Below are 26796 nucleotides of genomic sequence, written 5' to 3' on the forward strand. Positions count from 1 at the left end.
GTGATGGTTTGGGACAATCTTCTATCTTACCCAAACCTGCCAGAGTGTAAATTGTGGAGGCTCAAGGAAGCTCTTTGGGGTCATTTGTCCTTTACCCCTGAAGTCTGGAGACAATTGAGCCCTGTTGAAGTGAGAGACTTCTCAAAGGAGAAGCTTGGAATGGATCCCTCCTACCACCCTTCCACCTACAGGGGCTAAGAATGTTCCATCTTCTACCTCCTCTAGGGAAATTCAGGACCTCCAGGGATAGTTGGACAGAAGGGAGACCCTGGCTACCCAGGACCATCTGTAAGTATCCATCCAGTTCCTAACAAGTCGGTAGGTGGAAGGAAGGGTGACGGGCATGTCTGAGCTCTGAAAACTTCCAATCATCTTTCGGTCTCAAAAACGCTCCCTGCACTTGTGTGACTATGTGTTCATTAAACTTCTTCCCTTCTGATATCAAGGTGGAGAAAAGTACATTTGAGTTCCGAAATATTGCAGTTTGAAAATGTCTTATAGGAGCTGGGACTGTATCTCAGTGGCAGAGCATGTGCCTGTTATGGCTTTTATCCCTAGAACCATAAACAAGAAAACAAAACCATGTTTTTTTGTGGTACTAGGAATTAAACCCAAGGCCCCGTTCATAGCAGGCAAGCTGTCAGTCTACCACTGAGCTCTAAATTTGTTTTATTTTATGTGCTTCTCCGCAGCCTTTGTAATTTCTCTCTCTTAGTTTGTTCCGAGAGAGCAAGTTGCAGTACGTTTGCGTGCGTCTTGTAGAAGTTGCACAAGTTGCACAATTAGACCAAATCTGGGTTTGGGGAACACTTGCTGTGGCTATAAAATTCCCAAGGGAGCCACTGACTCATTGTTTAGAATCCATTAGTCATGTTTTCCCCAGGGCCAAGAAGGGACCTTTGTGACTGATACCACTGTTTCCATGTTTGGTTTGTCCCTCTATTGAAATGCATGAGGTTCAAGGAAGAATGGACAAGATGAACCAGGAGCTGGCCAAGCTTCCTAGAGGGAAACTCTGAGGGACTGGCTTCCTTGAAGCCAAGGGACGAAGGTTGAGTCTGGGAATATAATGGTTGCAAGACGGAGGAGTGACGCACTTAATTGGTGGCTCACAGTTATTTCAGGTTAATAGCCAAAAGTAACTGCTTCAGGGAAAGCCAGCCAAGTAGCCTGCAAAGCTTGACCATCAGGTTGACCAAACACAGGGACAAAGAGGGCATTCATGAGTCGGTCTCTGGAGCCTAAGTGTAGAATCCTGCAGAGATGGGGTACTTTCAACATGGAGGGGACAATGTGGGGATCCCTTACCTTCGCTTCTCCAGGGACCGGGCTGTGCAGAATGTACATGGTAGAGAAGCTGTGTTCTCAGGAGAAGCTGTGCTTGTTGCTAAGGGCAGTTAAGAGGGGCCCACGTGGTTATGGTTAGATTCACGAGTTATTTAGATGGACAGTGAACTTCCAGGTGTGATGGGTGCTTCTTCAAACCCCGCTCACTTCCCAGGGAGAACACTTGGTCTTCAAAGTGTCTTTCTTCTATTCAAACAATGAAATGGATTTTAGATGGCAAGGCTGCGGAAGCTCAAGGTTATGTGCAGTGTCTTTTGCTTCCCATCATGATTCTAAGGCTAACAAGTGACCTTTTGTTTTTTTATTTTTCTCTTTATTATGGTTCTTAACACAGCCCATTGGGTTTCCTCTGCTGTTTCCATCAGTGTACATATCATGACTTGATCGTGCTTGCCCCTCCTCATTAGTCCCCCTCCCCTCTAATTCCACACCGTACGCATCTGCTTCCTCTCTCAGATTGTCCTTGCTTGGTTTTGCAGGGTCACAAGGGCAACCGAGGCGACTCTGTTGATGTAAGTAGAGAGTGTCCAGAGTGAACTATTGTCTTGCACGCCTGTCACCTGCCCTCTCTAACACTCTCCTTTTCCTTCCAAGCAATGTGCCCTCATCCAGAATATCAAAGACAAATGCCGTAAGTATTCGCTCTTCTCTTGCCTATGGCGCATCATGTTTTTATGCTTGGCATTTTTAACCAACAGACCTGACTTTCATCTTTTCTTCTCCTTGTTTCCTTTGTAGCTTGTTGTTATGGTGAGTTTTAGTAATTTCGCATCCTTCTGAAGAGAGAAGGCTCCTTTGGGTGAGTAAAACTTGTCTCTGAAACCCCCATTTCCCACAGGGCCCCTGGAGTGCCCTGTATTCCCAACAGAACTTGCCTTTGCCCTGGACACCTCTGAGGGGGTCACTCAGGACACCTTCAGCCGTATGCGAGACGTACTCCTGAGGATTGTGGGAGATCTGACCATCGCTGAGAGCAACTGCCCGAGGGGTGCCCGAGTGGCCGTGGTCACTTATAACAACGAGGTGACCACAGAGATCCGCTTTGCTGACTCCAAGAAGAAATCTGCCCTGTTAGACAGCATTCAGAATCTCCAAGTGGCCTTGACATCTAAGCAACAGAGCCTGGAGACCGCAATGTCCTTCGTGGCCAGGAACACATTTAAACGCGTGAGGAGTGGATTTCTGATGAGAAAAGTGGCCGTTTTCTTCAGCAATAAGCCCACGAGAGCATCCCCTCAGCTCCGAGAGGCCGTGCTCAAGCTTTCTGATGCAGGGATCACGCCCTTGTTCCTTACAAGCCAGGAGGACCGACAGCTCATCAATGCTCTGCAGGTCTGGGCTCTGTGCTTTTGGTACCTCTCCCCCCTTATTCCTGAGAAGACTCTCTGGAATGCCTTTTCTCAACCAAGGATTCATGGTCTATGTGTTCTAAAGAGTCCTAGGAGGCTGGGCCAATTGAGACCTCTTGTGGGGTGTCTAGAGCAGCCTATGGCTTCAGCATTGGACCAACGAACAACCAGGGGACTGTAACTTACTCCCTCCAGTCCCGTCATACATGCTAATAGTTCTGGCTGGGTAGCAAGGCTCTGTGTCGTTACTGGGTAGGTAGAGGGTGTTGGTGTGGGTGAATTCTGACACTCAGTGGAGTGGGATAGTTCTGGCTCCTTCCAAATGGCTCCATTTCAGTTTCAGATGACCCTGCCTTGGGCATTTGCTTCCTACAACGTATTCTAAGCTTTGTACTTTCACTTCTACCCAATGGAGAAGAAGATCTTGGGATTAGTGAGGACCTCAAGTGCGGAGGAGCTGCTGGGCCACCAGACTCTGAGATCCATGCACTGGTTACAGGTCACTCCACTCTGTTCTGGAGGAGACTCTCTCAGAGCTGGTCATGGGGGACTTACAGCTTCTCAGGGAGGTCCTCAAAATACGAGTGGCCTCAAGATCTGTCCCACTGTGAAATCCTTTCCTTAACTAGGCCCCTCGGGCAGCCTATGGAGAAGACACACACTCTCCTCACTTGGGTGTTTAATTGTTAAATGACCAGCAGTGTCTATTCAGAGCTACTTCTAGCAACACTAGTCAAGACTCATAAATAATAGATATGAAGGACCGGAGTCCCTCACCAGAATTAGGTGTCCTTAGTCCTCACTGCCTCCTGCCTTATAGGCATGTCACATTACCCCTCTCTGTGTCTTGGGTTTCTTTCTTGGGAGCTGAGGTTGGAATCTTGTGCCTTACCAGTTGGGATCACCGCTTTCTGTGTCAGCAAGCTAAGGTTCCCTCGGGGCCACCATCCCTCAGTGTTTATTCTGCCAAACTAGGCTGGTTTGAGGTCAGACACTGGGTTTGGAGTTCAATATTAAACTTGGGCTCCTGGCCATGAGTTCTTACGAGCGAACATTTTTGTTCATCTTACTTTGTGTGGGCTGAGCGACTTAGAAGCATATAAGAGTATTACAGTTTCCGTAGATCAACAGGAATCCCCTCACTCATTCACATCTGTGACTCATTACACAGATGCTACATGCCCATGGCTAGGATGGGCAGGACCTTCTCATCTCCTAGGAGTGATGTTCTTGGTTGCCTTGTCACTGTCTAAACTGGAGGAAACTGGGAAAGGATGGATCAGTGTTTGCTAGCTTCTGCCCTTGCTAAAACCACCACTATAATATTTTATCCCCCTCTGTTTATTAATGCCTAATTAACCATCTAAGTACCCAGAGTCCAAATGAAAAGGCACTGTGCCAAGCAGGGGAGGGGGGTTATCTCATTGTTTGTGTCTTGTCCCTACTCCCTGTTTGCATAATGACTCCCTATGTGTGTATCCACCCCAACATCTCCCCTTGTCTAAACCAGATCAATAACACAGCAGTGGGACACGCCCTGGTTCTGCCTGCAAGGGGGGACCTCACAGACTTCCTGAAGAATGTCCTCACCTGCCATGTTTGCTTGGGTAAGCTGTCCCTATAAGCCTGGGGGGTCTGTCCAGCTACTAACGTTATGACTACAGAGGAACGTTTCAATGAGGAGTGACGATGATGAGCTTAGTTCGGTTAAGACTCAAGGCTCGTTATATTTACCAACGTAAAGGCCATGCAAGGATTTTCTCATCTTGGAATCTAGAGCCTACGCGTTTGGCTCAAAAGCATTTTTAGAACGTGTTTCTTTAAGGAATAGCAAGTGACAGGAGTGTTTGAGCTTCACGGAGCATGACTTTAAGTCATTGACAAGTTTCATTTAGTGAAATGAGGGACAGAAACTGAGATCTGGCCACAGTTAGGGCAGTGAGGCATAGTCTTAGTATGTATCCCAGGCTGCTTCAACCTGGCAATCTCCTGCATCAGCCTCCCCAGTGCCAGGATGTAGGTGTGTGCCATCCTTCCCAGCAAAGTTTCTGTCTCATGTGATGGTAGTAGTACCTGACTCCCAGAAGGTGGGGATGCTGAGGGAACCACAAGATAATAGGCCACTATACTTTTTTCTAGACATTTGCAATATCGACCCATCCTGTGGATTTGGCAGCTGGAGGCCTTCCTTCAGGGACCGGAGGGCAGCGGGCAGTGATGTGGACATAGACCTGGCTTTCATCTTGGATAGCTCAGAGGCTACCACCCTATTCCAGTTCAATGAGATGAAGAAGTACATAGGCTACGTGGTCAGGCAGCTGGACCTGAGTCCAGACCCTAAAGCCTCCCAACACTTTGCCAGAGTGGCTGTCGTGCAGCAGGCCACCTATGAGTCCATGGACAATGCTAGTGTTCCCCCTGTGAAGGTGGAATTCTCACTGACAGACTACGGCACCAAGGAAAAGCTGCTGGACTTCCTTAGCAGGAGGATGACCCAATTGCAGGGAACCATGGCTCTGGGCAATGCTATTGAATACACCATAGAGAACGTCTTTGAAAATGCACCAAACCCACGGGACCTCAAAATCGTGGTGCTGATGCTGACGGGTGATATGCAGAGGCAGCAGCTGGAGGAGGCCCAGAGAGCCATCCTGCAGGCCAAGTGCAAAGGGTACTTCTTCGTGGTTCTGGGCATTGGCAGGAAGGTAAATGTCAAGGAGGTGTACAGCTTCGCCAGTGAGCCCAACGATGTCTTCTTCAAGCTTGTGGACAAATCAACTGAGCTCAACGAGGAGCCTCTGATGCGCTTTGGGAGACTGCTCCCATCCTTTGTCAACAGTAAGTCCTATGCCACACATAGTATATTCTGGTCCATACTGTGGTAATAAAACTGGGAGAACAGTCACAGAAAACACATATAAACATCTATGTGCTGATGTGACCTTGTTCATTCATGCACCCAGTATGTATATTAATACAATATAAACATTTATTTGTATATATATTCATTCAACACAATATATACATATATGTATATATACATACACACATACATTACATATGTGTGTGTGTGTGTGTGTGTGTGTGTGTGATGACCCTGTGCCTTGAGTTAGGAGCTAGAGTCAACAGGGCATACATAGGTCACACCTTTTGTCTCCATGCTGGTGTATTTTGCCCATTTGACTAGTACTTTCCATCTATGAGACATTGATGGTGTTTCAAAGGATTCACAACTAGTTTACAAATGGACAAAACACACATTGACTATGCATGACCCAGTATGCTGGTGTGCCAGAGGAAGTCTATCCTGCTGGGGGGGATTGAGGGAAACTTCTAGAAGGGGTTGTGTTGCTTTGGGATTTGCTGTCAGACCTATGCTTGCCTCCGGGTGGGACACACCCTCCGTCTCATTTCTTCCTTTGTTATCTCAGTGCCTGCTCTGCATTTATCTTAAAAACTAATTCCCAGTAGTCCCCACCTTTGCACACTGGACTTAGGGTGTCAGTTATGTGGCTTATGGGTCATCTGTCTCTAGCTCTGTGGTATCTGGAGACTGCATCCTCCACAGGAACAAACAGTTCATTGTATTTGCCGGGGCATGGTATAGTTCCCAGCAAATCAGCACAGGTCACATATCAAACGAATGAGGGCGGTCTATAAAACATAAGAAATCATGCCCATGCTGAATATTTACCACTGAAAAGGAAGCCGAGACCCTTGAACAACATCCTGTTCACATTGTGAAGGCCTCTCCCACAAAGCAGTCCAGGAGAACGTGAAGCAAAGGCAAGCCTCAGCCTTATCCAGGGGGAAAGAAGAGTGTGCTCCACAAAATGTTCAGAGAACACAAACATAACTGGATTATAATTCGATGTTCATGTCTGGAACCTGTTAGACTTTCTACTTAAAGTTTCCTCGATTCTGTTCTACTTTCTCCCATTGAGGACATATTGTCTTTAAACTGAGTCACCCAAGTAGTGGTGTACCCAACTCATCAACACACTAATTTTAATTTCCATATGATCCTCATGAAGTTTGATTTTTTTTCCCCCTTTCTAGGTGAAAATGCGTTTTACCTGCCTCCAGATATCAGGAAACAGTGCGACTGGTTCCAAGGGGACCAGCCAGTGAAGAATGGTGTGAAGTTTGGCCACAGACATGTGTAAGTAATTGTCATACTAAATGGCCATAGCACTAGAGAGGTTGTAGGGCAGAATTTCTCCAACCAATCCCAAGCTTCGTGGAGACACTGAAACAGACAATACGGCTTCCCTAAAGTAATGTGAGTTCTTAAGCTTGCTTTTGTATTGGTTAGTCTCTGCCGTGTAACGAAACACCCAGGACTCAGAGATTTAAAACAAGAGTAGTTTTCAGTCCTGTGGGTTAGAAATTTCTGACTGGGTTCAGCTGGGTGCTTTTTCTTCCTTTTTTCCCCTGCTGGCCTCCTTTATGTTGATGACCAAATGTTTCTTAGCTATGGACAGGCTGGTCTAGCCTTGTCTTAGATGGGAAGGTTCATCTCTGCTCCACGGGACCTCTCATCTTCCAGTGGTCTAGCCTGGGCTTGTTCACAAATTGACCAGAAGGGTTTTCACAAGAAAAAGGACTAAGTATAGGGTTTCTTGAGACCTAAGCCCATCCTAGAATGTTGTTGCTTTAATCCACATTTTATGGGTCAATAAGCCCCGAGACTAGCCTAGACTCAAGTGTGGTGAGTGTGAACTGAGTTGAGGGTCTGCTGTATTGCATTACACAACCCTCTGCCTCCTCTTCTGCTTCCCCTACTCTCCCTTTCCTTTCCTTTTGACCTTTTTAGACATGGTCTTACTGTGTCGTCTATGCCGGCCTGGAGATCTCACTTTGTCGCCCAGGCTGATCTCAAACTGATAGCAATTCTCCTGTCTCATCTTTCCAGTGTTCCAGGAGTACAAGTGTGAGCTACCTCCCCTAATGAGAAGATAGTTTATATGCGAACAAACAGTACTGGTTTCGACATTCATGACTCAATTAGATGTTTAAACTAGAACATTGTTAGACATTTTCCCCGTCCCTTTTGCTTTCCATCTTTTCTTATCAGTTGAAAATAGCATAGCCAATTTATTTATAATTGATGTAATTGTTTTGAATAATTCTATTTTAATATGTCATTCAATATTTTCTTAGTGGTAGACTCTAAAAGTAAGAAATAGTACATGCAATGCTATATAAAATCTACCGACGAGTACCTGGATGTTGCTAAAACCACAAATTTCCTATTTATCATAAGGGTTATGACTCTCTATTTCACATAACATGCAAAAGTATGGGTACAGGTAATGCTTGATTTGTTTTTAACAGAAACACTCCGTATAATGTTAATTCAAGTCTTACGCCCAAAGTTGTGACCACAATGAAGCCAATGACAACAACCAAACCAACAGCAATTGTGAATCTGCCAGCTGCTAAACCAGCACCAGCTAGGCCAGCCCCTGCTCAGCCAGCAACCCCTGTTAAACCAGCCCCTGCTCAGCCAGCAACCCCTGCTAAGCCAGCCCCTGCTCAGCCAGCAACCCCTGTTAAACCAGCCCCTGCTAAACCAGTAGCCCCTGCTAAATCAGTCCCTGCTCAGTCAGCACCCCCTGCTCAGCCAGCAACCCCTGTTAAACCAGCCCCTGCTAAACCAGCACCTCTTCCTGCTAAACCAGCCCCAGCTCAGCCAGCAACCCCTGCTAAGCCAGCCCCTGCTCAGCCAGCAACCCCAGCTAAGCCAGCCCCTGCTCAGCCAGCAACCCCTGCTAAGCCAGCTCCTGCTCAACCAATGCATACTCAGCCAGCCCCAGCTCAGCCAGCCCCAGCTCAGCCTGTCCTGGCTAAACCAGCCGCTGTGAAACCAGTCTCTGCCAACAAGCATGTGGCAGCCAAATCCGTGGCCACAAACACAGCCACAGTCAGACCTGCGGCAGCGGCGAAGCCAGCAGCAGCAAAGCCCGCAGCAGCCAGACCCATTGCTGCTGCTTCAAGGACAATTGCTACTAAGCCAGAGACCTCCAGGCCACAGGCCAAACCAGCTGCCACCAAGCCAGCCACTACTAAGCCCCTGGGTAAGAAAAGCTGACTAGAGAGCCATCTTTGATGCATGCGTTTACCACTCTGAGGCTATGGCCCTGGAAGCCGGTATACAGGGTAGGCTGCTGATCCACAGTGGGAATAGCTGATGACAGACTGTAGAAGATGCTAGCCATGACAGAGGATTGTCTGCACATCGCTTTTGCTTTTTTCTGTATCGCGAAGCAGCTTTTCCTCTTACGACCTCTCAAGGCTGCTGGGGTCCTGATGAAGGCAACGCCTTCCCTTACTGCCAATCCCGCTTCCTCGGGTGTAGTTTCCCTGCCGTAGATGTCCTGTGTCCCTGGCTCTTACAGTGTTTCTTTCCCTTCTTCCATAATGTTCCCTGAGCCTTAGCTGTAGAGGTTGTGTTGTAGATATATCAGTTAGCGCTGGGTACCCCGCTATCAGTTGGTCTCCATCGGTTGCAAAAAAAGAAGCATCTTTGATGAGGGGTGATAGCTGTACGTACCTGTGGGTGTAAAGATAAGCATTTAGAATGCAGCTAGGAATCACACTGGTTTAGGAACACAGCAGTAGTAAGCTCTTCTCTGGGTCCCATGGCCTCACCACCCGTGGGTCATGGGTCAGGAGTCTGTCCAACTTTTTGACATTGCCACGTGACATGGTCATGGCCAAAGTTCAAGCTTAAGAACTGCGTAATCGAGTTACACAGGAAACATTTTGTAATATTTTAAGTAAGTTTATGATTTTGTGTGGGGCCACATCCATGGCTGTCCTTCCTTCTTTTGTTCCTTCTCTTCCTTCCTTTCCTTCCCTTCCCTTCTCTTCCCTTCCCTTCCCCTCCCTCCCTCCCTTTTTTCCTCCCTCCCTTGTTTCTTTCTCTCTTTCTTTCTGGAACCAAACCTTCCCCCTTGTAATATGACTTGGAAAGATCTAAGCTGGAGCCATGATAATCACTCCGTTCCTTCCAATATGGATGCCCACAGAAAGGGGTCCCACACTGAGCTCTGTGTCAGTACTGGGGGTTTGTTCAGTAAAGTGAGAGACTGCACCTCAGAAACTCAATTGTTCCTCAGAGGCTGACACGCATGCTCGTTCTGACCCAAGGAAAGCACATCCCTCAGTCTGTTAGCGAGGGATGGGTGAGTTAAGGAGACCCAGGGAGGATCATTGTTTCCTTTCTTTCAAAGAGGTAGGAAGAGTCTACAGAATGCCATAAGCTACAAAAGAAGAGGAGCCTAGAATATAAGTGCTCTCAAAACAGTGGAAACTATCTTCATTTTATGAGCAGAAGGAGAGCTGAGACCTCCTGACAACCAGTTCTTGCCATAGCCTAACATGTCCTGATTTTCCATGGCTTGGAATCCCAGGACGGGTTTTGTACTGCACACCTAACTTTCTGCTATCATGCTGGAAGTTAGTATCTAAAGTATCATCTTACCAAGTGATTTTTGATAGAAAAATCAAAGCAGTTATTTATGTGCATTATTGATAAAGAAGTGGGGGGGCAGCTTTGTTCCTGTGCAGTGACATGCCATGCAGACTGATGGAGGATTTGATTGATGGATGGGACATTGGTTCCCTTTCTTGGCAAGCTTTGGGATGGCTGTCTGCTGACATTTTCCAGACCTCTTCTGAAGCTCCCATGTGTCCGTGTGAAGTGTTCCGTGTCATGAGGAGTTTTACTTTTTAACCTTGCCCTCTGCTCTGCTCTTTCAGCGAGAGTGTTTCGAGAAGTACAGGTCTCTGAAGTCTCGGAGAACAGCGCCAGACTCCACTGGGAGCGGCCCGAGCCCTCTAGTTCCTATTTTTATGACCTCACTGTAACCTCGGCCCATGACCAGTCCTTGGTTCTGAGACAAAACCTCACTGTCACTGACCGTGTCGTCGGTGGCCTGCTGCCTGGACAGATGTATCATGTGGCTGTGGTCGCCTACCTGCAGTCCCAGGTCAGAACCATCTACCAAGGAAGTTTCAACACAAGTAAGTGCACGGCTCATTTGGAAGCACTTAATTCTTGATTTCCACATGGCATGCCAATTAGGATGTAAAACAATGAATGCTGTACTGAGTCTATTCTGAAGCACTAACCCAATTAAAGAGTGAAATCTGGGCCAGGTGACGGTAGCACACACCTTTAATCCCAGCACTCGGGAGGCAGAGGCAGGTGGATCTCTGTGAGTTCAAGGCCAGCCTGGTCTACATGAGCTAGTTCCATGACAGGCACCAAAAATAAAATAAAATGCAAACCCTGTCCATCCTGGATACTTAAGTTGCACCCTGCAAATCTAAAACACAGCAGCCACATGGAAGATGGAGCCCCCTATACAATTTTCTCATCCTTGGCTTCTGGGATAATTTATGGGGGAGACCAGATTTGTTCTGCCTTAGCCCATCCCACCCAGGGCAGCTCCTAGGGAAATGGGGCTTGAATCCTAGCTGTGGAGATGTTGGGGTTTCTGTTGACACTACCTGTCCCTGTTTCCAAGTTCAGTGAATGGAAGTGAATCCTTAGGGAGCCAGGGAGGAGTTTAAGAACTCTCGCTGTGTGGAGAGTCATGAGGTGTCTAACTCGAGGGTCTGACACCAGATGGTCTGCCAGTCTCTCCCTCCCTGGACCTACATACCCATACTCAGCTGGCTTGTACACTTTACTCAGGCCTTTTCTCTCTTTCCTTTTCAGTAATTTTCTATTATTATTGTTATTATTATTATTATTACTATTGATAGGTCTCTATGTTGTTTAGGCTGTCCTGGAACCCTTGGGTTCAAATGATCTTCCTACTTCACTTGTCAAGTGGTTGGGACTTACACCATGTACACACCACCATGTCCTTCATTTCCAGCCCTTCTGAACCACTCGGGACCATACCTCTCTTCTTTCCGAGTCATTTTGGGTTCTCATCCCTCTATTCTTGACCCCTCTGCTCAAGGATGTGGGAGGAGCATCTCCTTAGTTCAGCATGCTTCAGATGGTGGAATCATTCTTGAAGAAATGAATTCCCACTAGTAGCCCCAGGCTAAGGAGTCTCCAACTCCAGGGCACCATTCTTCTGGGTCAGGGGATCCCTTCACCTGCTTTGAAACAGGTGGATTTAACATGTATATTACAACATCTGTAGTGAGTACAGACTTCTGTGTTCCGACAACACCCCATTACCTAAGAGATTATCTGGAAAGGCAAGTGTACATCGGTGGCTTAGCATTTCCCAGTCCTTTTAGTTTCTAAGTCAACTACTAGTTGCCTGCATTTCTTTTCCTTACAGAGAGAGCCCAGCCAGCGCGACCAGCGTCTAGTTCAACCATCAATCTAATGGTGAACACAGAACCATTGTTTCTCACTAAAACAGGTGAGTCATGGCAATAATAGGTCCACTGATGGATCTCAGGAAGTATTCGCTCAGGCATTGTGAATCTTTTGAAATTGAGGCCACCTGCCTGAGACTAATTCGCATGACTTCCATGGGGTAAGTTCCAAGGGGGCTCTTGGTGCTGAGTTCATCTCATTCTGCAAACTGCCTGACTCAAATGCAGAGAGCCATGCTTGTTACCATACTTTGGAGGGAGCTGGAGGGAGCTGCTTCTGAGCCTGTGGGTAGCATGCTTGTCTCTATTAGTCACTTCCTCTCTCGGTTTAAGATTGAGACTAGGGTTGACTTTGTGGTCTGTGGTGCTGCAAAGAATAGGGTTTCACTCACTCATTGAATTACCTATAAGAAACTGCTTAGGAAACACCAGGCAACCAGATTAGACCCCACAGAATACAAGGATTCGGATGTGTTTCCAGTTCCCGAAACACCACATTCTGGCTTGGTCTTGTAGACCGCTCTTTTGGGTTGCCAGAGTGTGTCTGTTAGTGACAGGCATGACTTATGTCCTTGGAATATGAGTCTAAGAACCAGTAGCCCCCTACATTAGTTAATGTTCTGTTGCTGTGATAAGACACTATGACCAAGACAACTTATGGAAGAGAGAGTTTGTTTGGGGCTTACAGTTTCAGAGGAATAAGGGTCTATTCATGATGGTGGAGCAGAGGTAGCAGGCTACAAGCAGCCAGAGTAGCAGAGAGCCCATCTCCTGGTCCACAAGCTAAGAACTCACTGGGCGGGGGGGTTTAAAGCCTCAAAGTCTACCCAGGACACACTTCCTCCAACAAAACCACACCTCCTAATTCTTCTTAAACTGTTCTGTCTTAGGTAGGGTTACTGTTGCTGTGATGAAACACCATGACCAAAAGCAACTTAGGGAGGAAAAAGTTTATTTGGCTTACATTTACAGATACTGTTCATCATCAAAGGAACTCAGGGCAGGAACCTAGAGGCAGGTGCTGATGCAGAGACCACAGAGGGGTACTACTTACTGGCTTGCTCCCCATGGCTTGCTCAACTTGTTTTCTTATAGAACCCAGGATCACTAGCCCAGGGATGGCACCATCAATCACTAATTAAGAAATTAATTGCCTACAACCTGATCTTATGGAGAAATTTTCTTAATTGAGGTTCACTCCTCTCAAATGACTTTAGCTCTTGCCAAATTGTCATAAACTAGCCAGCATAGGGGACCAAATGTTCAAACACACGAGCCGGTGGGAGTCATTCTCATGCAAACTACCATGCTCAATTAGCAGAGCAGAGGCTTGGCTCATCTCCTTAGGGTTGAGGAAGTGATAACTGCAGTATTCAACATATTTGACTTAGGATGGGTCAGCCAAAGATGCCAGCACTAACAGGACTCAAAATTCCGCAAGAACTTAGATGCGGTGCTGCTTCATAGTCCTCAGAGTGCAAGCTTCTGTCAGCGTGGAGATGGTGTGGTACTTTCTGGTCCATCAGGAGCAATGGAATGCCTCTCACTGTGTCCTTTTTCTGTGAGTCATCCTCATTTGCAGCTGCAGCGACATTGAAGAGCCATCACAGTCTTAAGATGCTTCTGTCTTCTGCCTGGCTCACAGTCTATTCCGGTGTATACTTAGAAGGCTCCAATAAGAAGACTGACCTCAAATAGAAGCCACATCTCTGTAGCTGGGCTCTTCCAGATTTCCCTTCAAGATACTGGTTATGGAGCAGTGAGATGACGGAGTGGGTGCAGCACTTGCAATGCAAGCTGGACTACCTGATTTTGACCCCCCAGAATCCATATAGATGTGGAAGTAGGGAACCTACTCTCTATTTTTCTTTGACTTTCATACTCACACTGTGGCACACCCTTCTCTCCTATCATGCGTGCACACACATACACACACACACACACACACACACAATAATAGTAAGAAAAAATAAAAAAAAACAGTTGAAGAAGACCTAGTATGCACACACTTCAAAGGCACAGAAAACTGTGTGTTCCATTTGAATCCCTCTTACTAGCTTTTGCCTCTTTGGCAGTGGAAAATGCAAAATCTCTAGCAAATTCTTGTTTCATGGAGAAAAATAATGACCTAGAAGAACTCCTAGATAGCAAGATTCAGGGATGGTTTTGTTTCCTTTATGTGTATCTCAGAAGGATAGCACTGGATAAACAGTGTTTAGTTAGTGCAAACAGCATAATCTTGAAACACGAATCTGGGTCAGGCTGTTCTGTGTTTCAGTGTGGAGTTGCTGCTTTCAGATTTAGGGAGGCATTTTCCAGCCAGACAGGCGGGACTATGTGAAAAAGAGGTGATGCTGGTTTTGCTTTTTAATGGAGCCCACGATCTGTCTCCTTCACACTGCTGGTCCTGGAGCACCCAGCCTGAGGCTGTAGGTGAACGTCTGTGGCTTGACACAGCCCCACAAGGGGAGGGGACTCTGACTCCACGTCCTCCATCTGAGGTCTGTCGCTTTGGTAGAGGACTGTGCCTCTGTCAGACCTAGCCTGAAGACGAAAGTTGATTCTGCTGGCAGACCTAGGGTGCCATCCATTGCTTGCTAATTTCAAGATTCTAGACTTTGAAATATCACATTTGAAATGCTTAAAATATGTGTTTCTAAAACCAAGCAAGACAAATTTTACATAAGCACCCCCCCACTCCACCTTTTATTTTCTTTGGCTCTTAAATATCACAATGCAGCCACTTTACAGTAGTCTGGCTGCTGCCTGTTAAACAGGGCCCTTAGCAACAGCTGAACAATTCCTTCGGTTTTATCTCACTTGGGAAGGTAGGGAGAGGTTGAGTGTACAGACGCTGATTGACAACCACGAGCTTGTTACTGCAAGGACTGTGCATTGGATGTTAATTTTAGTTTTAGAACTTTGTTAGTAACTGTTTTTTTTTCTCATCTCACTTGTGGCTGGGGAAGCCTTGGGGTGAATTCTTTGCATCTTTCAGTTTAAAGTGAAAATTTCTAACCAAAGCAAGTCTAACAAAGAGCATTGATTTTTTTCCTCTATTACCAAATGAAATGCAAATCAATAGCTTAACCATTCTTGTGGAAAGAAAGTGTCAGTGCCAAAGCTAGCCAAAGATCTCGTCCTGTGTTTGGTGTCCATTGTCACTTATCTGGAAAATGACCAGTCTGTAGAGCTGACGGCATTTTATCAGAGGAGGTAGGACTGGGTCGATTGCACAACTCCAAATGAATGGTTGGCCCATGCTTGCCAAAATTTTATTGTTGTATCGATTCTAAGATACACATTTTTTTCTCATAGTATCACTTCTGACACCAAAATATGACTCACAGTTGGTGCATGCTGTGATTTCTTTCTTTCTTTCTTTCTTTCTTTCTTTCTTTCTTTCTTTCTTTCTGTAGTTTGTTTTGGTAGGATAGAAAGTAATTTAATATGGAAATACACCATTTGGTTAGCTATATTCCACTATGGATAGATTCTCCCTCCCTCCTTCTCTCTCTCTCCATCCATCTATCTTCTATCTACCACTGATTGGCATAACATGGTGCAATGGAGGGAAATTTATGTCAATAACAATTTAAAGAGCTAAACTCTGCAACTTGAGAGAAATAGGTAGAAAAAGGCTTGCTTTCATTGGCTGTCCTTAAGGCTGGTGATCTCTTAGGAGAAGGCCGCTTAACTGGTTACAGTGTTTGACTTATAAACCCTGAAAGGAAGCGTCCAAAATTTAGTCACAACCACACTGAAAACTGAAGTGAAACGTTAACCCTCAATTGTAGACATGGGTTTCTGGCTTCAGAAACTTACACCTGCCTTGGAGGGTTGGCAGAATCTTGTATCCACACATCAATACTGCTGGTACCCAAGGTGATCAATTTGTGTTCTTAAAACCAGGAACTGACGAGGAACACATTTCTAGTTATATTTTGACTACTTTTGACTGAGCCCTCTTGATTTTGCTCAAGGAAACGCTTACTACAGCAATCACATTCTGGTTTGCACAGGGTTAAATGGAGGTGGCCCTCTGTGGGGAGAGCAGCATGTCAGGCTGGTAGCTGGCACACACACACACACACACACACACACACACGCACGCACGCACGCACGCACGCACACACGCACACAGACACACACACGTTATCTGCTCCCAGGGCTTTTGCTGAAAGCAGGCTTTGACTTCCAGACCTTTAGATTAAAGCACTTTACATGCACACATCATTCCCCAGCAAACTCCAGAGTTTGCCAGAAAGTTCTGTAAACAGAAACCTCCCGGCTCTCACACTGTAAACTCACCTCTGTAGGCATCCAGAGGACCTGGCCTTCCTTTGCAGCTGGGGTGCAGCTCAAGTATACATTCAAAACATGCACTTCCTTAACCGGAGGGAAAATTAATTCCTGTTCCCTCACAGCCTTGCCTTGGGTCATTTCTGCGTTGGCAAGGAGTTTCATCTCCATGTTAGTTTTATGTGAGAGGCTGGGAAGAAACTTGCTACACATGTGTGTATACACATACCTGTCATAAAGAACATCTGTTGAGAGCCCAGAGAGGAGGTCCAGCCGTTAAAAGTGGTTACTGCTCTTGCAGAAGTTCAGAGTTCAGTCGGTTCCCAGCACCCATGTCAGGCTGCTCACAACTGCCTATGGCTCCAGTTTCAGGGGATCTGATGTAACACACAGACACATAAGTAATAAAGTAAAAATATTGTTTTAAAAGAGTGTCCACTTACAGTCTATCTAAACTTTCAATCTACTTTCTTTGTGGAATGTGCAGCTTTACTGTTGAAGTACATTCTAACGGAATTTCATGCCATTTTACCAAGGAGTAGAAAAGCCCGTGGTCTGAAAATTCAGTTTCTTCTCTGGGCACTGAAGACAGAACAAACTAAGAAGCAAATGGCTTAGAGAGTCAAATGTGTGTGGGGGGGTGGAGTTCGTCATTTTATTGTTGCTATTCAGTCTTGGCTCATAGGAGATTCTTGGTGTGGTTTTATTTATTCTTTGCAAACCCGAGAGTGACTCTTCTGTCAGTCAGTGCAAGGCGGGGAAACTGAGGCCTGGGGAGGTTGCAGCCTTCCTACCATGAAACCCTTCTCTACTGTAGCCCTGAGATCCTCCCCTAGGCTCTGACATGGACTCTGGAGACTGAGTTGTTGGCATGGTCTGACTGGCGCTCCTTTCTCTCTTTGATACTCTAGATATTTGCAAGCTGCCCAAAGACGGTGGGACCTGTGGAGACTTTAAGTTGCTATGGCACTATGACATGAACGAGAAAGGTTGCAAGAGGTTCTGGTATGGAGGTTGCGGGGGCAACGAGAACAGATTCAAGACCCAGGAAGAATGTGAGAAGATGTGCAGTCCCGGTAAGTGGCCCTTCCCTTGGGTTTCATCTTTCTCTCGTATGGGAAGAGGTCTGGGTTAGCAACCTCACCACTGGGAAATATCTGAATTACAATGAGTGTGGAAAACATGAACAAAGTTAGTTAAATTGTATCCTCAGATAGAATGTGCCAATGGGAAACACTAAAAAGAGATACAATTTTTAATTTTACACACACACACATACACAAAGCCACACAAAATTAGTTATTTTAATGATTGATTTGTTTCCCGAGAGCACATGTGTATCTTTGGCAGTTAGGAACCACAGAGCCAAGTGTATCAGAATCGCTACCACATCCTTGTCTCTTTAGAAATATCACACTGTCACACTGTACATGATTGTTAGAACAGAATAATGGTCAGTAACAGAAAACTAACGATAAACATTCATGTATTCATTTTAAACCAATTTTACTTCCTATAAACCATCATGTTGACTCTGGGACCATTTAGTCTTTCCATCACAGTGGGAAATTCCGTAAGCAATGGCCCAGCGCCTGAGGTCAGAGTGGGGAGAGGGCCAGTGCACAAAGTGGGGATGAGGCTGGGCTCCTTCAGGGTGAGCTCCGATTCCAGACCTGAAGCTGCGAAGGTCCCGGGATCCAGTGAGGAAGGCTGGAGGCTGTGGGGTCATCGCCACGATAAACACAACATTTTTTTATGTCTAGTGATGACCTCTCTTCTTTTTCTTCTCTCCCCATCTCTTGCCTCATTCTTCTCTTTTTCCTTCCACACTCAATACTTTCCACGTCCAGATTTATCAGCCTGACCGGAACCCAAGCATGGCCTTCCGGCAACACGTACCTCTGGGAGAAGAAGGAGGCGGCCATTTCCAAATCATTTTTTATAGAAGCTCTGGGTAGATGCCCCAGCACGGTGCCTTTTCCTGCTTTGATTGACACTCAACCTCGGGAGGAAAGCCTCTGCACGTGACCTGTCGATATGGTGCTAAACGTGTCTGTGGACCCTGCTCTCCGTCTCCAGGCAGTTCTACCGTATACTTGGACCGTTATGTAACAGCTAGCCACTGCTGGTGTTTATGTGAACATTCCTATAAACTCGAATTCCAGCTGGAGTTTCTTTGGATGCCTGTGCCAGGCAAATGCGACGTCTAGAACATAGTCTCAATGTCACAGCTACTCTGTACATTTCTGCTTGGTTCATGTTCCTGTATTTGCATGACTTAGATGGAGAAGCAAGAGTCTAACCTTTTCCTGGCCCTAGTTTCCTGGATTAGAGGTTAAGCAACTTCCTTCGTCTAAAGTTCTCTGAAAAATGATCTAATTAGAAGAAAGTAGATCCCCTTCATCTTTGTGCACTGTTGGGACAAATGCCTCGATTAAAGAATTCGAAGAAAGTCGTAATAGAGAATATTTTTGCCATTCCCTTAATGTGGGTTCTTTTTTTTTAATTGTTGTTGACTTGGAGTTTGGAGGTGGGATTTAATGTTGAAAATTTTAGGAAATTTATACAAAGAAACTTTTTAATAAAGTGTATTGAATGTGTCATGGGTTTTGTGGTCTTGGTTTTCTTGTTTCTATATTGCTCACTGTCAAGATTTCCCCAAGGCCAAGGATTTTTGGCTCAGGCCCAGCCTCTGGTTTTACTGGAGGGGACAGAAGACCCTATGGGACAATGTTCCAGGAGGTCATGGAGTTGGAGCACAAGATCCAGGTGCACAGTTTGTACTCTTGGTCTTTCTGGTGTACCCTGAACTCATGTAGACTCAAGGGAGGACTGATGCTCACACCGTCCTCTAACTTCTGATGGACCCAGAACCTCAGCTTCTGATCGCTTCATAGTGATTTTCTTTTCTTTTTCTTTCTTTTTTTTTTACCTACCCAACAACAGCTGAGAGAGATGGTTCCCTTTGATTCCTCTGCTTCCCTGGGATCTCTAAGTCAAAATATACCTTGTTGTTGATATTTTTCCATTTTTAACAACCTTTTCCCCCTCTTTTTCAGAAATCTCTCTCTCTCTCTTCTCTCTCTCTCTCTCTCTCTCTCTCTCTCTCTCTCTCTCTCTCTCTCTCGGAGCTAGAGAAATGGCTCAGTGGTTAAGAGCACATGGATGCTAACAACTGCCTGTAACTCCAGTTTTGGGGATTCCAATGCCTTTTTTGACCTCTGGTGGTATCAAGCATACACATATTGCATAGACATACATGCAGGCAAAATACCCATAAAATAAAATGATGCAGTCTCCCCCCCATCCCCACTCTGCATGCACATACAGATGGTGTTTTCTCTCTCTCTCTCTCTCTCTCTCTCTCTCTCTCTCTCTCTCTCTCTCTCTCTCTCTCTCTGTCTCTTTCTCCATCATCAACAACAACACTACAAGAAGATACACTTTCAGAAGGCACACAACAAAATTCCCACCGGGGAAGAAACTGTATTATTTGACAGAATGTTTCCACTCTGACAGGAGCCAATAGTAAGACCCACCTGGGACCTTAAGCGTGAGCAGAACTGTTAGTGTAAGTCCAAGGGTAGGTTTGCTAGTAGATCTGTACTGAAACTGGAGGGGAGAGGGACAGTGGGGCATGCAGAACCTGGGAAGTTAAGGGAGACAGTAGCCCCAAGGACCGTTCTTAGAAGACCTGAAAGATTCTCAAATGAGATTTTGAAGTTCTCCAAGTGGGCATATGTTTAAGAAACAAGAGCAAGAACTGGACTCTGTGCTGAGGTCACTGTGTAGACATGAAGAATGGCTTGGGTCAAGAAGAGCTCTACCAGAAATGAATGATGGTCTTGGGAAGGGCCGAAGACTTCATGGTCCAAGATGCTGAGGACTCGAGTTCATGTGTATCTTGAGTCTAGATGATAAATGAACATCTGGGTGGTTTCAGAGGAATTGCAAAGCTCTGGGGACATTCCAAGAGGCCTCACAATCAGGTGGTCTGAAAGTCTATGCTGGATGGTTTTATGTCAACTTAACATGAGCTAAAGTCATCTGAGAGGAGGGAACCTCAATTAAGAAAATGCCCCCACAGGATCAGGTTGTAGGCAAGCTTGTAGAACATTTTCTTAGTGATTAATGGGGGAGGGCTCAGCCCATTATGGGTGGTACCAACCTTGGGCTGATGGTCCTGGGTTCTAAAGGAAAGCAGGCTGAGCAAGCCATGCGGAGCAAGCCAGTAAGCAGCACCCTTCAAGGTCTCTGCATCAGCTCCTGACTCCCTGTCTGACTTCTGCCCTGTTTGAGTTCCTGTCTTGACCTCCTTCAATGATGAACAGCAAGTATAAGTTGAATAAGCCCTTTCCTCCCCAGACTTATTTGGTTTTAGTGTTTAATTGCAAAAAACAGAGACCCTAACTAAGATAAAGTCTAAACCAAGTTATCAGCAGAACTGAGCTGCCTCTGAAATAGAAGAGAGAATCCACCTCCACTTGCTTCTTCCTGCCTTTTAAGGTTGCTGCAGCCCCGGGCATGTGCCAGCTTTCAGATGCTCCCCACCAGTCTCCTTCAAAATCAGGGCTTCTTCTCATGCACCTCTGTCTTCACACGGCTGTCTTCTCGTGAGAACGCCAGCCATATTTGAACTAGGATGCCCCATCCTCTGGTCTGGCCTGAGCTCAACTAATAATGTCTTCAGTCACCCTCCTTTCTAACAAGAACACATCCTGGGTGACTTGGTGGTCAGGAAACCATCTTGTCAATCAATAGCAGTCTTGCCTCCATCATCAATGTCTGTTCCCACTTCTAAGTGCTGATCCATCTCATTGCTGGATATTGTCTCCACTGATGAGACCACAGCAAGCCTCACTGTTCCCTTGTCATGGTGGTTACTGAAACCATCACCACTGATTTTTAAAACTGGGATCTCCTGTCCATTTTGAAGATTAAATCTCAGACTCTAGATGAACTCTTTCTGTCTTAGCCTCTTCAGGCTCCACTCCCCAGGATAAGCTCAATCTCCTGACTCTGGGTGGAACTTGAGTGGCAAATCTATGCCCTGACCTCCCAGTCTCCCCTCTGTGTTCTCCAGGCACGGAGAGCCCTGGTGGACTGCTTCCTGGACTCTAGAAGGGAGATATGAGCTGGTGCCTGCCAGTTGCTATTCTTCTTGGCTCATGTCTGTGGCAGGTTTCCCCTGCCAACTAACTCCCTTGTGAAGCATATATTGGTTCCCTGGAGGACTCTTGGTTGCCTAGCTTGAGGGACGAACTTCCTTTTCTCCCCTGCATCCCTGTGTAAGGCAATGCCATCACTCACAGGCTCTTGATGCTAGGATTCTTTATCAGACAGGTCACCCTCTGGTGGAGCATAAGAAAGTCAGTGTAAGCCCATCACCTTCCAGGGTCACTCCGTCTAGAGAAAACTTGCATGGCGTTGCCACAGAAACCAGCATCCTGTCTTTTTGCTCAGTCACCATAACATCCTTTGTGAACATACAAAGGCTGGACTTGTGGTCAGTGGAGAGTGGAGATCATCCTGTGACTCAGGGAGGGGAAGGAATGGCTCATATGCCTGTCCATACAGCTTTGAGTGTCCCCTTAAGGGACTTGGGGACCTTGGGCTTGAGGAAGGATCAGTTGAATGCCCCTCTTTTCTCCACAGAAGATGACAGAAGCATATATCTGATTGCAAGAGTTTGTTTTTGTCCTCAAGAGATCACTAGGACCTTCTTTCCTGGTCCTCTGCTATCCCAGCAATGACCACAGTGGATCCAGTTAAGTGCTCCAATTTGAAGCATTGGTAACTGATGGCTCTTCCAAAATAGGACTACCAGGCACCCAACCCCAGCCCCAAAAGGGCCCTCAGTAGCAGAGAACTTTGGACCCTCACAACGGGCTGAGCTCTGCATCTTCCTTCTTGATTTATGTGACGTGAACCTAAAATGGGTTATCATGACCCAGTGTTCTTTTTGGGGTTCCTTCAGAAGCATCCCAGAGGAGTTAGGTGTGAGTCAGTTCTTAGAGAGAAGCTGGAGAGTGGGAAGTGAGGTGGAGGAGAGACCAGGATTAAAAGGTGGTAGTCAGTCACTGTGGGGGTCATGGGTTTGATTCAACAAGGGAAGTTTGAGAACCACTGTGGCTTGTGAACCTTGCAGCCAGTTGTGGTGTGAAATGACAAAGATTTCTTACACACCCCTGGTTTTCAGAAGTGACTGTCTGACTATTCTGAAAGTGAGCCCTCTGGTTGTTCCTGCTTGTATATCCACTGGCCTCCAGGCCTGTATGTCAAATTCTGGAAAAGATCTGTAGGTACACATGGTGTTTACAAAGCACAGGGCAGTGGTTGGACCAAAGGTATGTGAAAGGGACCTCTGTACTCCCGACAACCCAGAAGGGTCTGTTCCAGGTAAGCTACAAATAAGCTGGGTTGTGTCCATTACTTGGTGTGTCATTTCCTCTTCCTGCAGAGAGAAACCCTCTCTGTTCTTCCTGTCTGCTGTTGCTAGCACACCTCACTCAGGTTTGGTCCACAGCACACCTGTCCCATCGCTCAGATTTGGTCCACAGCACACCTGCCCCATCGCTTGGATTTGGTCCACAGCACACCTGCCCCGTCGCTTGGATTTGGTCCACAGCACACCTGCCCCATCGTTTGGATTTGGTCCACAGCACACCTGCCCCATCGCTCGGATTTGGTCCACAGCACACCTGCCCCATCGCTTGGATGTGGTCCACAGCACACCTGCCCCATCGCTTGGATTTGATCCACAGCACACCTGCCCCATCGCTTGGATTTGATCCACAGCACACCTGCCCCATTGCTTGGATTTGGTCCACAACACACCTGCCCCACCACTTGGATGTGGCCCGCTGTGTGTGCTGCTTTTCTGTGCCTGTTCTTGAGCTGTTTAAGGTTGCTAAGAAAAATCACCCCAACCACTTTTCCAGAATTTGAAGTGCAGATGACAGAGATTCAGGTGGTTGGCTGAGTGGGCCAACCCATTCTCGTGCTGGGATTCCCTGCTCCCTGGAGCAGGGGCATGTGGGTGACTTCCCACTTTCAAGAAGTTCAGGTACTGTGACAGAAGGATTGATTCAGGCCATGTCCCTACAAGGCAGAACACCCTCTCCTCCTATTTAAAACATTCTAGTTTTATCCCATCACTGGGCTAATGGCCATCAATTAAGGGACTGTTTCTCTCAGATGCGTTTACTTGACCCTAGACCCTTTATCTTGTCCCTTGCTGGTTTTGAACAAAGGTGGTGTGCCAAGCCAGCCCCACATACTATTACAAATCTGTCTCTGTCCTGCATTTTTGACAAATTTTCACCTTGCTGAAGGCTTTTTGGAAGAAGAGCAGCCCCATCGCCCATTCTATGGTTCGAATCTGTCTACTTGCCCTTTAGCAGGCTTTGTCATTTCTGAAGTTCCTCCTCCCCAACAACTGTCTCAAGTCCTTTCCAGTGTTTGCGCCCAGGTGTCTATAATGCCCTCTGCTTGTACAACCAGCAGCTCAGTCCTGCCTCTTGGCTGGAGCACTGCACTCGAGAGAACAATGAGCCCACAGAAAATAAGTGTGGCTCCATTCTACCATCCTGTCTTCTGGGAGTCATACTATTTTGTGGCCGCCATCTTGCTTCCTGGGAGTCATATTAATTCCTGAGTTTCTCTTGCTTCTTGTACTATACATGTGAGAGGCATCTATCTCATTTCATTAAAAAAAATAAGCTTTATTTATATCCGTTGAGATGAAATACCTTACACACAGGCATTTATTTATATATGACGACTGGTAATTTTTTATTTTCATTTTTATTTATGTTTACTCTTTAATACACACCAAATTTTGTCATTTCACCCTCCTTTGTCTCTCACTGCCTCGTCCTTTCCCACCGACATCTTTATTCTTTTAAACGAGACTCCTTTGATTTTGATGTGTTTTCTTTTTAAACGCATGACTCACTGAATTTAATTTCGGTCACTTGCATGAGCATGAATATTCCTCCTGCAGCAGCCTTCCCTGTCCATAGTCCTTTAGTGAAGGGTGGGATCTCATGGACCTCCTGCACCAGTGCAGTCTCGCACAGATCTTATGCAGTTAACGCTGGATGCAGAGCTCACTCGTGCAAAAGCCTTGCCATGCACAGAACACACCCTTTGCAGCCCCCTTAAACCTCTGAGATCATTACATTCTCTTTGTTCCCTCTTTTTTCTCTGTTTTTAAATATATAAACACATTGTCTTTATCAGTTATTTTAAGCTCAAAGCTACCTTCATGAGAGCATTAAACCATTCGTGAGTTAGATTGTCTCCTTCCGTGTGCCGTGTACATATACACAGCTGCACGCCTGTCCCAGTTTCAATTCTAATGCTGTAATAAAATACACTGACAAAAAAAAACCAAGTAGGGAGGAAGGGGGTTATTTCTGCCTATAGCTTCAGGCGGCAGCCCATCATTGTGGGGAAGTCAAGGCAGGGACTTCAAATAACTGGCTCTACCACATCTACCATCAAGATGTGTCGAGAGGAATGAATGAACACCTGCCAACCACTCACGTCTTTGTACTCGGCTTGATTCTTCCACGCTTACATATTTCGGGACCCTCTGTCTCCAACCTTCCTCATGCTGCAACCCTTTAATATAGTTCTTCGTGTTGTGGTGACACCCATGCAACCATAAAATAATTTGATCACTACTTCATAATTATAATTTTGCTATTGTTTTGAGTCATAGTGTAAATATCTGATATGCAGGATATCTGTTATATGACCCCAAAAGGGGTTTCAACCCATAGTTTGGGACCTGCTGGTCTAGCGAATAATGTGGCCCACAGTTAACTTAAGATAATCCTCCCCTAAACATGCCCATATACCAACCCAATGTAAATAACCCTTCAACTGAGACTGTTTCCAAATGATTCTAGATCATGTCATGATGACAATTAAAGCTAGCCATAACATCATCCTTTCCATCCATCCATCTGTCCATCCATCCATCCATCCATCCATCCATCCATCCATCCATCCATCCATCCACTATCCATTCACATGTTTAGGAAGCATTAAAACACAGTGAGCACTAGAAATACAGTTCCCATGGGATCATAGAAAACAGATACCTCAGCTGGGCAGTGGTGGCACACACCGTTAATCCCAGCACTTGGGAGGCAGAAGCAGGCAGATCTCTGTGAGTTTGAGGCCAGCCTGGTCTACAGAGCAAGTTCCAGGACAAGCTCTATAGCAATAGAAAAACCCTGTCTAAAAAAAAAGAAAAGAAAAGAAAAGGAAGAAAGGAAGGAAGGAAGGAAAAAAGGAAGGAAGGAAGGAAGAAAGGAAGGAAGGAAGGAAGGAAGGAAGGAAGGAAGGAAGGAAGAGATACCTCTGTTAAGCTGTTAAGTGTTGGCACACAGCAAGCACTGAGGAAAGTAACTAGCAGGCTTCTTTTTCTTGTTCATCTCCTGTTCTTCTGTAGTTAGGTCTTGGTCTTCTCATGGGAGGCAAACCCTGACTACCACTGGCGACCTTCTATCTCTACCCAGGGATACTCAGAGCTTCAGGCTGCTGGGATCCCTTTGCCACAAAAAATTCCCTGGGTACCAGAATTGGCCTTCCTTGACCAGCATCTGACTTCTCCATCTAGTGCACATTCTGAAGTAGAGGGAAGGCCTCATCCACCCCGGACTCTGAAGTTTTCATGGAACTTCCAAGCCCATATGGTTGTTTGTCCAATAAAGATGATGAGCAGATGCTACAATCTGTTCAACAGGCATATGCACATCCTATGTGTTACCCTGGACTTGGAGGTAAATGATGAACCCATGAGTCCTGGATCCCTCATCTGAAATGCATGTGACAGGCTCTGTGCGGATGATGATGGATAACTGTGGGGACCCTGAGTGGAAAGGGAAGGGGTGGCATCACTAAGCTGTGATGTCATCACTGTGTCATCACATCTCCATAGGGATCCCTGCAGGGAGGCAAACAAGAAGGAAATGTAGGGTCAGAGTTCTTCACAGCGGGAAACTCAAGGCTGAGGATACTCAGAGGAGTAACAAGACTGGATAGGTCCATGGGTGGTCTGGGCTACTAAAAGGGGGAGGCCACAGGCTCCCTGGGGTGGTAGAAGAAGGCTGGTTTTGCTCACTGAAATGGGATGTATCCAGCAGCTCGGAGAAGCCAATGAACATTGAAGGATGCCCAGGCTGCCATGTATGGGTAGACAAGATGCCAGGACTGCAGGCAGGGCAAATCAGCCATTAAACCACTGCAGAAATTCAGGGAAGACCGTACTGACAGTTGATGAAACACATAGTTGTGGCTTCTGGGATTGTTTTGACCCGAAAGATGCAGAGTGACCTAAGTTCTCACACAGCAAATAGACCATGTCATCTGTGGGGTTGTTTATGTTGGCTAGGACTGGGAACAGTGTGATTTGAGCTGCATGGCCCCT

General features: G+C 46.2%; 1 protein-coding gene across 1 annotated transcript in view; it reads left to right on the plus strand.

Moving 5' to 3' along the window:
• Col6a3 (collagen type VI alpha 3 chain) overlaps nucleotides 1-18949 on the plus strand; it is a 78486-nt gene extending 59537 nt beyond the window's left edge. The window contains exons 32-44 of the mRNA XM_075952176.1: nucleotides 226-288; nucleotides 1827-1859; nucleotides 1942-1978; nucleotides 2086-2097; nucleotides 2186-2679; nucleotides 4207-4303; nucleotides 4836-5534; nucleotides 6756-6858; nucleotides 8034-8776; nucleotides 10464-10727; nucleotides 12011-12094; nucleotides 17264-17428; nucleotides 18203-18949. Coding sequence (XP_075808291.1) covers nucleotides 226-288; nucleotides 1827-1859; nucleotides 1942-1978; nucleotides 2086-2097; nucleotides 2186-2679; nucleotides 4207-4303; nucleotides 4836-5534; nucleotides 6756-6858; nucleotides 8034-8776; nucleotides 10464-10727; nucleotides 12011-12094; nucleotides 17264-17428; nucleotides 18203-18216 — 2808 coding nt within the window. The 3' untranslated portion in view covers nucleotides 18217-18949. The remainder of the gene's footprint in view (nucleotides 1-225; nucleotides 289-1826; nucleotides 1860-1941; nucleotides 1979-2085; nucleotides 2098-2185; nucleotides 2680-4206; nucleotides 4304-4835; nucleotides 5535-6755; nucleotides 6859-8033; nucleotides 8777-10463; nucleotides 10728-12010; nucleotides 12095-17263; nucleotides 17429-18202) is intronic.
• The last annotated feature ends 7847 nt before the right edge of the window (nucleotides 18950-26796 follow it).

This window comes from Microtus pennsylvanicus, chromosome 17, assembly GCF_037038515.1.
Source record: "Microtus pennsylvanicus isolate mMicPen1 chromosome 17, mMicPen1.hap1, whole genome shotgun sequence".
NCBI lineage: Eukaryota > Metazoa > Chordata > Mammalia > Rodentia > Cricetidae > Microtus > Microtus pennsylvanicus.